The 12,249-nt window shown below is 41.4% G+C and overlaps 1 protein-coding gene across 2 annotated transcripts in view; it reads right to left on the bottom strand.

Moving 5' to 3' along the window:
* Positions 1 to 9,436: 9,436 nt before the first annotated feature.
* Positions 9,437 to 12,249, bottom strand: part of SENP8 (SUMO/sentrin peptidase family member, NEDD8 specific) — a 30,988-nt gene continuing 28,175 nt past the window's right edge. For both annotated transcript variants that reach the window (XM_006087827.3, XM_023753091.1), the window contains exon 2: positions 9,437 to 11,110. In XM_006087827.3, the coding sequence (XP_006087889.2) occupies positions 10,436 to 11,110 (675 nt within the window). In that variant the 3' untranslated portion in view covers positions 9,437 to 10,435. The remainder of the gene's footprint in view (positions 11,111 to 12,249) is intronic.

The following is a 12,249-nucleotide window of genomic DNA, read 5'->3' as shown; positions in this document are numbered from 1 at the left end:
CCTGGCCCAGAAGGTGCAGGATCGCAGGGACAGCCACCGTGGCGGGCCAGACTGATGTCCTCCTGGCCTCACCACAGGGGTTTGCGTATCTGCAAAGCCAGAGGCCTCCGGTGTGCACATCCCCCCTGGCATGCGAACATCCCCAGCACACTGTCACCCTCCCGCGCCTGCAACAGTTGCAAACCAAGGCATGCACAAGTTCCCCCCGCCTCTCCACCGCACTTCCATCAACCCAGCATGCCTAACACCCCCACAGGATGTGCACACATCCCCTCTGATGCGCTCATGTCCTTTGGAGAGTGTCTGGGTGTTCTGGGTGCTGAGAGTGGGCGCCTGTGAGATGGCAGTGAGAGGCAGAGTGGTGATGCCCTGTTCCCACGGAGGCCAGTGCAGCTACAAGATCACCTCTGGGGGGTTAATGCAGGTGCTGAGGCAGGAGCAGGTGCAGACAGACACACCTGGTGGGCGCGGGTGGCCCTCGCTGAGGTGCCTTTGGTCAGTGTTCAAGATCAAGAACCCAGAGGCGGAGAGGAATTCCGACCTCTCAGTGAAACAGTGGGATAGTCGGGGCAACTGTAGAGGAGGAATGTGCACTTTGGGTGCCAGCACCCATGAGCGAAGGCTGCCCTGACTGAGCCTCGCTTGCTTGGGGCCTAGCGCACTCCTGCCAGGCAACGGGTGACAGGACGTGCTTTTCCGAATTAATGAGAGAAAACATTGATTCTCCTGCTGCCCACGAAGGTGGAAAGTGAAGTGGGGAGACATGTGGGGAATGAGCAAGGTTCCCTGTCTGGGGGTTCCAAATCTGCTGTTGGTTTCTTTCACCGCTGACTAGAGATATACAGGGTGTCCCCCCAAAATGTGTACACACTTTGAATATCTACTAATTCCAATGATTTTAAGCATAAGAAAGAAACAACAATGGAGCTGTTATCTGTTAAAAGTGTGGGCACAAACAGGTAGTTGGACATTCCCTGAGGGGTCTCAGATTGGAGAGGGTGAAGGCCAGACTGAGTGAATTTCATGCACTGGGCTACTAGTCTATGTATATAAAAGCCTAAGTAACAGGACGACCAGACGACCAGACAACTGGATGACCGGCCAGTAGCTATGATGCACACTGACCACCGGGGGCAGACGCTCAACGCAGGAGCTGCCCCCTGGTGGTCAGTGCGCCACCACAGTGTGAGCGCCGCTCAGCTGACAGACGGGCAGGTACCAAACACCGGGCTGAAGGCTGGCGAGTGCAGCTGCAGGTGTGCAAGCCTCTCCCGCGGACACTCCTCCTGTGCACCCGAGCAGTGGCAGCAGGCGCAGCAGGGCTGGGATGAGTGGGAGCAGCGCAGCGTCCAGCCTGGGCTTGGGGTCCTCCCTGGCCACCTGCCATTTTGCGCACTACTTTGTGCTGTGTGGGATCAATGCAGACAGGGGGCTGGAGCCCCAATAGCTGGTGGGTAAGGCTGGGCTGCAGTGGCGTGGAGGTCTACTGGTCACCGCAGGCCAGGCTGAGCGACCCCACCAGTGTAGGAATCCATGCACCGGGCTTCTAGTTTAAAAATAAATGTTGGCTTGCACATGCGCGATACATATAAAGCTCTCGCTGGCACCAATCGCATGAGTGTTTTAATTTTATAATACTATATTACATATACTATTTTGACATGTAATTTTTTGCAGTAATGTAAGTACCACACAAATTTATTTATTTATTTATTTATTTATTTATTATTATATATTTTATTGATTTTAGAGAGGAAGGAAGAGGGAGAGAGAGATAGGAACATCAATGGTGAGAGAGAATCATTAATTGGCTGCCTCCTGCATGCCCCCTCCTGGGGATCAAGCCCGCAACCCGGTCATGTGCCCTTGGCCGGAATCGAACCTGGGACCCTTCAGTCCGCAGGCTGATGCTCTATCCATTGAGCAAAACCAGCTGGGGCACGAATCTTTGTTCTAATTAATTTCATTTCAATGTGCACAAATCTGTGCACCAGGCCATGAGTTGATCTATATGAGTGTTTTTGTACCGGTACCAGGCTGTTTTGATTATTGTGGCTTTATAGTATAACCTGATATCTGGTATTGTGATCCCTCCAACTTTGTTCTTTTTTCAAGATTGCTGCAGCTATTCTGGGTCTTTTTTGGTTCCATATACATTTTAAAAATATATATATTTTATTGATTTTTTACAGAGAGGAAGGGAGAGGGATAGAGAGTTAGAATCATCGATGAGAGAGAAACATCGATCAGCTGCCTCCTGCACACTCCCCACTGGGGATGTGCCTGCAACCAAGGTACATGCCCTTGACCGGAATTGAACCTGGGACCCTTGAGTCCGCAGGCTGATGCTCTATCCGCTTAGCCAAACCGGTTAGGGCTCCATATACATTTTTGGAGTGTTGGTTCTAGGTCTGTGAAATATGCTGTTGGTATTTTAGTAGGGATTGCATTAAATCTGTAGATTGCTTTGGATAGTACGAACATTTTAATGATGTTAATTCTACGAATCCATAAACACAGTATATTCTTCCACTTGTTTATATCTTCCTCTATTTTTTTCAATGCCCTGTAGCTTTCTGAATACAAATTTTTTACCTCCTTGGTTAAGTTTATTCCTAAGTATCTTAATTTTTTTTTTTTTTGTTGCAGTGGTAAATGGGAGTGTTTATTTTTTCTTTCTGAGAATTCATTGTTGGTATATAAAAATGCCATCGATTTCTGGATGTTAATTTTGTATCCTGCCACATTGCCAAATTCATTTATTAACACTTGGAGTGCGGGAAACGAGTTAAGTTGGCTCGCGTGAATTGCGCGTACTCCGCGGGAGCCGTCTTTAACTCGGTTCATATAGATTTGCGGTGGAGTGCGGGAATTTTTTTTTTTTGTTGCAGTGGTAAATGGGAGTGTTTATTTTTTCTTTCTGAGAATTCATTGTTGGTATATAAAAATCCAAAAGACAGAGCCATCTTATATTTTGGCGGGAAATTCACCCGCACTCCAAGTGTTAAATATAATAGTTTTTGGTGGAGTCTTTAGAGTTTTTTATGTACAATATCATGTCATGTGTGAATAATGAGTTTTACTTCCTCCTTTCCAATTTGGATGTCTTTTATGTTTTCTTCTTGTTTGATTGCTGTGGCTAGGACTTCCAGTACTATGTTGAATAAGAGTGGTGAAAGCAGACATCCTTGTCTTATTCCTGTTCTTAGGGGAAATGGTTTTAGTTTTTGCCCATTGAGTATGATGTTGGCTGTAGATTTGTCATATATGGCCTTTACTATGTTGAGATATGATCCCTCTATTCCCACTTTGCTGAGAGTTTTTATAAAAAATGGGTGTTGAATTTTGTTGAGTGCTTTTTCTGCATCTATTGATATGATCATGTGATTTTTGTCTTTCATTTTGTTTATGTGATGTATCACGTTTATTGATTTGCAAATATTGTACCAGCCTTGCATCCCTGGAATATATCCCACTTGGTGATGGTGTATGACCTTTTTTATATATTGCTGGATCTGATTTGCTAATATTTTGTTGAGGATTTTAGCATCTAGGTTCATCGTTGTGTGTTCACTTTCATTTGTTTCCAGGAAGTTTTTGATTTCTTTCTTGATCTCATTGGTAACCCATCATTGTTGAATGTTTTGGAGTGTTTTTATTCTAGTTGATTTCTAATTTCATTCTATTGTGATCTGAGAAGATGCTTGATATGATTTCAATCTTCTTGAACTTGTAGAGACTTGTTTTGTGTCCTAATATGTGGCCTATCTTTGAAAAAACCCATGGCACTTGAGAAGAATGTATATTCTACAGCTTTGGGGTGAAATGTTCTATAAATGTCAATTAAATCCATCTGATTCAGTGTGCCATTTAGAGTCTCTGTTCCTTGTTAATTTGTCTAGAAGATTTATTCAGTGAAGTCAGTGGGGTGTTAAAGTCCCCTATTATGACTGTATTGCTGTCGATCTCTCCCTTAAAGTCTTCTAGAAATTTTTTTTATATTTAGGTGCTCCTATATTGAATGCATATGTTTACTAGGGTTATATCCTCTTTTTAGATCAATCCCTTTAGTATGATGTAGTGACCTGTGTTGTCTCTTGTGATGGCCTTCATTTTGAAGTCTGTTTTGTGAAATATGAGTATTTCTACCCCAGCTTTTATTTCCTTTCCATTTATTTGCATGGGAAACTTTTTTCCATCCCTTCACTCTCATCCTGTGTGAGCTTTTCTTCTGAAGTGGGTCTCTTGTAGACAGCATATAATTGGGTCATGTTTTTGTATCCATTCAGCTACCCTATGTCTTTTGTTTGGAGCATTTAATCCATTTTCATTTAAGGTTATTATTGATAGGTACTTATTTATTTTAATTCTTTATGCTTATGTTTCTATTCTTCTTTTCTTTACAGCAGCCCCTTTAGCATTTCTTGCAGTGCTGTTTTGGTGGTGATAAACTCTTTTAGCCTTTTAAATTTGTCCAGGAAGCTCTTTATTTCACCATCTATTTTGAGTGATAGCCTTGGTGGATATAGTAATCTTGGTTTCAGATCCTCGCTTTCCATTACCTTGAATATGTCATGCCATTCCCTTCTGGCCTCTAGAGTTTCTGAAGAGAAATCAACTGACAGCTTTATGGGACTGCTTTGTAGGTACCAAATTGCTTGTTTTCTTGCCCTTAAGATTCTCTCTCTGTCTTTAATTCTTGGCATTTTAATTCTGATGTGTCTGGGCTTGGGCCTGTTTGGTTTCTTCTTGCTTGGGACTCTCTGTGCCTCCTGAACTTGTGCGACTTTTTCCTTCACCAGGTTAAGGAAGTTTTCTGCCATTATTTATTCAAACACTTTTTTTTTTTAATCCTTTGCTAACTGTCTTCCCCTTCTGGCACTCCTATTATGTGAATATTGTTGCTTTTCATAGTGTCCCACAGCTCCCTTAAGTTGTCCTCCTGTTTTATAATTGTTTTTTTCTTTTTGGTTCTGATTTTTTACTACTGTGTCTTCTACTTCACTGATAGTATCCTTGACTTCCCCTAATCTGCTGTGTATTCATTCTGATGTTTTTTTAATTAGTGCTATGTCATTCTTTATTTCTGACTGGTCTTTTTTCATAGTTACTATATCTTTTTCTCATGCTGTTGAGCATCTTTGCCATCATTATTCTGAACTCTATATCTAATAATTTTCTTATCACCATTTTGTTTGGCTCTCCTCCTAGAGAATTCTTTTTTCTTTCATTAGGGTTTTTTTTTTTCCTCCCTATTTTGACTGCCTGTTTGTGATTGTGTCTATGTATTAGGTGTATCTACTATGACTGCTAATCTCTAGTGCAAGACACCCTCAGACACTGTTTCTGACTGGCCCAGAATCCCTTATTTGGAGCTATCAGCATTTCTAAGCTTGTGGCTTCCTCTGCTGGGGCTGAGTGCCTTTGGAAAGGACCAAGATGTCCAGGGTCTGCTTTTCCTAGTCCCAGGCCCAGAGGAGATCAGGCAAAGACTCAAAACCTCCAGAGACCCACCTCTGCCTGCAGTTTGTATTCAGGCTTGATTAGCCTTAGGCTATTGACTACAGGGTGCAAGAGGTCTTCCAATAGGATGGGCAACTGCCTTCCCCCCAGGCAAAAATCACCTGGATAACAAAGGTCTGAGGAAAAGATGTCCTTCACAGTGTGAGGGAATGACTCAGCATGGGAAACTGGGGTGGCTTCCTTCCGAGCTCCAACCCCAGAGCCCTCCACTCTGGACTCACACAGCTCCAGTCCATTCTGCCCTCCCTCCACTAGAGCCCAAACTGAGTGGTTGCACACGAATTTTGTACATTGGCCCTTAAAGAGGGTGCCTGCATTTTCAGCTGTCTCTTGCTGGCTGATAGCAACCCTGTTGCTGTTCACAGTCAGATGTTCTGTGGATACCTTTCTTAGTTCTGGTTATGTGGACTGGGGAGTTCCACTTGGGGTTTAGACCTCAGAGTTCTCAGTGGGAAGCCATCACCATTGAGCTATCCCTTTGGACCTTCAGCTGCTATCTGTGGCAGCTGGGCCAGGCCTTTTGCACCTCTGCACTTCCTACCAGTCTCTACGCAGTTTCCACGCTCCATCCTTAGTTACCAGGATTCTCTCCAGCTAGTCTTCAGTTGATTTTTCAGGGTGGTTTTTCTGCATTTTAGCTGTATTTCCACTTCGGTCCTGGGAGAGTGTCAGTGTAGCTTCCACTTCCTCCGCTGACATTTTAAGCCCCCATTTAGGCTATAGTTACACAGCTGTTTAGCTGCAATATAAAACTAAGTTTTCAAACTTGCTGATAGTCTTAAAATGGAACTGGTAGGACAGAACGGGATTAGGTGTACTTTAGTGTCTATCATGTTTTACATACAGTATTTAATCCTTAGAGTACCTGCTTAAACAGACTATCTTCCCTTTGTAGATAAGGCTACTGAATCTCAATCATGCCTGAGGCAATAACTTTATAACCCACAGGGCTTTGATTTGATAAAAACATTCACACTCTTTCCCACACCACAGCATGTAATTTTAAAAAAACATTTAAAAAAATCCTTACCCAAGGATATATTTTTAAATTGATTTTGAGAGAGGGAGAGAGAGAGAAAGAGGGAGAAAAAGGGAGAGAAATGATGTGAGAGAGAAATATCAATGGGTTGCCTCTCGTATGTGCCTGGACCAGGATGCAACTGCACCTAGGTATGTGCCCTAAGAACTGAACCCACTACCTTTTGGTGCATAGGATGAAGCTCCAACCAACGGAGCCATCTGGCCAGGGCAGCATGTAAATTTCTGTAAATATTTTCTCCTTTTTTATTTTAAGTGATGAAAGAATGAACTTTCATTATCAGTAATCAGGTGACTGAGAAATCATACTTTGCCATTTTTTAAATATTTTAAAATTTATTTTAGAGAGACAGGAAGAGGAGAAACATCGAAGTGTGAGAGAAACATAGGATTGGTTGCCTCCTTCCCGTACGTACCCCAATGGTACTCTCCCCAACTGGGGATGGAACCTGAAACCTGGGTATGTGCCCTGACCAGGAATTGAACCAGTGACACTTCAGTGCATTGGACGATGCTCAACCAACTGAGCCGCACCAGCCAGGGCCTGCTTTGCCATTTTAATGGAATACCTATTATTAAAACATATGGTCAACATATAGTAAAAATTATAGTACAGTAAAAATAATAAGGCACATATCAGAAATATAATCCACTTATAATTTTTCTAATTATTTTGTTCCAATTAGGACTAGTACTTAGGAATTTCAACAGCCAAAGGGCAGAAATAATTAGGACAGTATTAAATGGAAAAGCCACTTATACTTACTTTTATTTTTGACTACCATCTATAGCTGGGTTTATATATGCTGGACCTTTCTGAATTCCATATGAGATATCGGTTAAACAAATGTGACTATACTTATGGATCAATGCAACAAGATATTTGTCAGCAGGGGAGTTCAGTGCTCAATCCAATTTTGAATAACCTGCTTTCCTTTTGCATATTTTGAAGCTGAATTTTGCACACTGAATGCTTTTGACTCTAAGAAAGGGAACCAGCAAAAGATCTTTTTCCTATTTTGTATCATGTAACATCAATCAAACAGGTGTATAACTTACAGGCTGTTATAGTATCCAGTGAAATATTACAAGTAAACTCTGATATTCACCTGTCATTTATAATGCTAACACTTACAAATGGCATACTCAAAGTTTTGTAGGAGACTAATCTGCAGCACAGTCCAATCATGGTATGCATTTGGAAAAAAACACCTTAAAAAACACTTTACTAGTTTAGTTCAAAAGTAATTTATTTCTGGGACAAATCCTAGGGAGTTAGGAAAGATTGCTTTGATATGTTTTAACTCTTGAAAGAGACAATCAGATATCTGAACAGACTGATGGTCGTTGGTGCCAATTCAACGCCATCCCCAACTTGGAGCAGTAAAGAAAAAACTTTATTCAGTGCAAAACAGCCCAATTGTGATACTACATTGCTAGAAAACAGCACAGCTGTGAGGCAGCCCTGGAGCTAGGCTCCTCTATAGCTAGAGAGAGCTCTGCTCCTCACTGGTCCGCTTTGCTTTGCTCTGTTCTGTGCCAGCCTGCTCTGGCCTGCACTGGTATGCTCTGCTCTGCTCCAGTGTGACAGCTTCAGTTTTTTAACTCCATCTATAAAAATGCAGAATTTGGTGGAAAGGGAAAGAGAAATCAGAGGCAGCTGGGAGTTTACTTACATAGACAGAAGTTCTTACCCCTGGTCCCTGATTGGTTCATCCTCATGCAAATGAGGATTCCAAATCTTTGCAGTTTTATTGGTCCACAAGGCACTGTCCTGATTGGTCAGAGCCGAGCTGTTCTGATTGGTCAGTGAAGAAGCTGGGGTGGGGGAATAGTGGCACAACTCAGACTGGATGAGGAAAGCTTCAGTTCTACTAGTTGAAATAGGAATCCAGGAACTCCTCTAGAAGAGCAGGCTCAGATGGCAGAAACAGTGAAGGCTTCTCCCTGAAGTACAGTTTGCATGAGAGACCCTTATGTAGAAATGGCTGCTAGGCTGTTTTTTTGTTTTTAATTTGAGCCCCATTAAGCCACCAGGAGCCCTCCTCAATAGGTATCTCCTTTCTCAGGGTCCACACATACTTTGCATTAGCAGAAAGACAAAACCTTTCCAAAAGAGGACTTTATTCAACAGTTATTGAAATATTGCTCTCATCATCATCTATACCATGTCACATCTCTTGCTGTTCCTCCTCCCTACTTCACTATGGCTGACTACCAGATCCTAATTTCTTTTTCTGCTCCTGTCTTCCATTAGGTCTTCTTTTTATCCAAAACATACTGACTTGAAATGAAAACTTTTTGTGTAGCTTTCTCTTTGACTTTTAGTTTCAGCTCTTGTTCACTCAGGTCTGCTATGTAACCAGTACTTATTTAGAGTGACTGTGTTTTCCCTCCCTGATTAAAAGGAACTGAGTAACTGCCTCTGTGGTCACTGCTTGGTGAGGTTATTTTGAGCCATGAGGACTGAGGGCAGGGTTAGGTTGGGGAAGTAGCTGAAATCAGTTTCATGTCTGAAGCTAATCTTGGTTTTGTTTTAAAAAAATTTTTAAAGTATATTTTTATTAATTTCAGAGAGGGAGAGGGATAGAAACATCAATGGTGAGAGAATCATTGGTTGGCTGCCTCCTGCACGCCCCCTACTGGGGATGGAGCCCACAACCCAGGCATGTGCCCTTGACCAGAATTGAACCTGGGACCCTTCAGTCCACAGGCCGATGCTCTATCCACTGAGCCAAACCAGCTAGGGCTAATTTTGTTTTTTAAGTGTCATATGCATTGCAATCTAATTCTCATTAAGAATAGAATGGGTGTACCCGACATATCATCTAGTTGTTAATTATTAGAAACAACTCTGAAAAAACACATCACTGGCTTAGGAGGGACAGCATTTCTTTTTACTCTTCATTCCACATTTTAAAAATGACATTGTCTGCATTTTGAATTAAGGTCACCCTTTCTCCTTTGTAGCTCAAAAACAAACTAATTTTTAGTTTGTAAGTTTCAGGTACAATTGTAGTTCTGAAATCACCATGATATAAATCAAACAATTCTGCCAGATTAAGGGTAAAGAGGAGAGAAAAAACTGTCAGAAAGAAGAAATACTTATTTGAAATAACAGATAACCGTGAGAAGTTATCAGCTGAGTTTTAAAACCACAGAACTTTGGATATAAGGAAGGAGTGTGCACATGGCTAATAGACAAGGTTAATGAAAGCTATTATCAATTCAGAGTAGCAAATTGACCACTCACTGAGCAAACTAAGTGGTCTACCAGAGCCATTTAATTTAATAAAGTTACTTGATTCCCCCTTTCATAAAGCATCCAGGAATCAGATGGGGAAAGATGGGCTAACAAAATTTTTGCAAAGGGTATGCTGATAGCCAGGAAAGCTTTGCATGGTGAATGGAAGAGATAGCACAGAAGTGAATAATTGATTCTCATAATATTTAGATCTTGATCTGCTTCCAGCCAGTGGACTATGCAATAAGTTTTTGGTTCTTTTATTGTTTTCTTCTTGCATTCCTTTAGATTTCACATATCCTTAATTTGTTTTACAGATCACTGCTTTTCCTTTGGAATAAGCCAATGTGGCTAATGGAGACCAAAAGGTAATTAATAAATGTTACAATAGCTTGGTTTTAAGGTTTTGGTGCATAACTTCAAGACATTTTCATAGAACATTGTGTTTTCAAGGTACGGTTAAAATGAAACTTTCCATTAGGATAATGTAGAGGATGACATTTTTTCAGGAAAAAGTAAAAATCCTAAGCTTGCCTCTATCCGGCATCTTCCCTCAGGCACTGAGATTGCAGCCATCCAACAAATGGGGACAGGCAGAATGAGACTTCAAAAGTCACAAATATACAATATCTAATTTTTAGCAAGTCTGGCAATGAGATCTTTCCATTCTCCCCTCTTCTTTGTGATGTATATAGGAGTGAGTAGCTGCAATAGTGATTCTGGCTGTTGTCTAAAAAAGTTCTGACACAAGGCCTCAGTGTTACATATCACGTACATCCCACAGTCATAGCTGTTTTGTTGAGCAGGGGCTTTCTCTTCCACAAACACTAGTTTGTCTCCTTTTCTGCCTAAGAAAGCCTCCAATTTTTCTGCTACCTGCTTTGCATGAACTGAGTTGCTTCTGCTATGGGAGTCATAATGAAAAAAGCTATTTTTATCTTGGAGATAAACCAGCAAACTCCAATGGGTTCCCCCAGCTGCCTGGTTGGAATTATCATTGATGGCTAAAAATACAATTCTCTTGTTGGGGATGTCCAGGGGTTCAAGGAACATGGCAATCTCTGCTGGGTTGCTAGTGCACTTGATGAACTGGGTGACTTCAGGACTGATGAAGCAGACTTGGTCAGAGCAGTCATGAAACTCACTATTGGCAAAGTACTCAAAGGCAAACCCAATAATACGGTCATTGAGCCAGCTTGGAGGATCCAATAGTGAGACATCTGATTGCCGCAGTAGACTGTCCATGTAACTCAAGACTACAGGGTCCATCTTGTACTGACCAGGATTGCTCAGAAATTCTGGAAGCTGAAAGAGAGGCAGAAGACAATATTTAATGTTGAATATGACACCTGGCTGTCAAATGGGGATGATAAATCATAGCTACTCTCACAGAGTTTTGGGCAAAATTAAATACAATTGTAAATTAACAATGCCTACCTAAAAGTAAACATTCAGGAAACTGCAGGATAAATGCTTTATGTTTATAATTAGGTGGAATGAAAACTTGGGAAATTTTCTATGCTGAAACAGTAAGCATGGATTTTTAATTTCCTTTATAAATATAGGGATTGGTTAAAGTTATAACTAGTGTTTTCCTAAACTCCATGGCATTAACCATATATTTGGCCCTTTAATGAATATGCATGATTACAATGGCAAATTATTTTTAAATTAAAGATGAATTTTCAAAGAATCTAAAAAATGTTACTAATTACCAAGGGAAATAGTTTCTATTTCCACTTTAATTTTCAAGAGATAAAACATTGCTTCCTCATTCCATAATGGAAAGTGACAGTGATTAGAGTTGTAGTTAATGATGATTTTTATTTTTTTAAATATATTTTATTGATTTTTTTTACAGAGAGGAAGGGAGAGGGATAGAGAGTTAGTAACATCAATCAGCTGCCTCCTGCACACACCCTACTGGGGATGTGCCCGCAACCAAGGTACATGCCCTTGACCGGAATCGAACCTGGGACCCTTGAGTCCGCAGGCTGATGCTCTATCCACTGAGCCAAACCGGTTAGGTCTAGAGTTGTAGTTAAAAGTTGTAGTTAACACTTTCTGTAATGTGAAGAACAGACAATCATGAGTGTAATAGAAATGAAATTCATTTCTGACTCTGCCCAGCCAAGGGACAGAGAGGGAGAGAGGGAGAGAGAGAAAACATCAATTGGTTGCTGTCCGTATGTGCCCCACCTAAAAAATGAACCCGCAACCTAGGCACATGCCCTGAACCAGGTATGTAACCTGCAAGCTTTTTATTTATTTATATTTTTGGTGCACAGAACAACGCTCCAATTGAGGCACTCAGCCCAGGCCATTGGTTGATTCTTATATGAGCCCTGACCGGGTATCAAACCGGCATCCTTGGCATATGGACAACGCTCTAACCCTACCCGGCCAGGACTGGTTACACTAATAAAACAATAAAATTTTGTGGC

This window comes from Myotis lucifugus, unplaced genomic scaffold (assembly GCF_000147115.1).
Source record: "Myotis lucifugus unplaced genomic scaffold, Myoluc2.0 scaffold_41, whole genome shotgun sequence".
Taxonomy (NCBI): Eukaryota; Metazoa; Chordata; class Mammalia; order Chiroptera; family Vespertilionidae; genus Myotis; species Myotis lucifugus.
The sequence above is the reverse complement of the archived record's forward strand: the minus strand, read 5'-3'. Positions and strand labels throughout refer to the sequence as shown.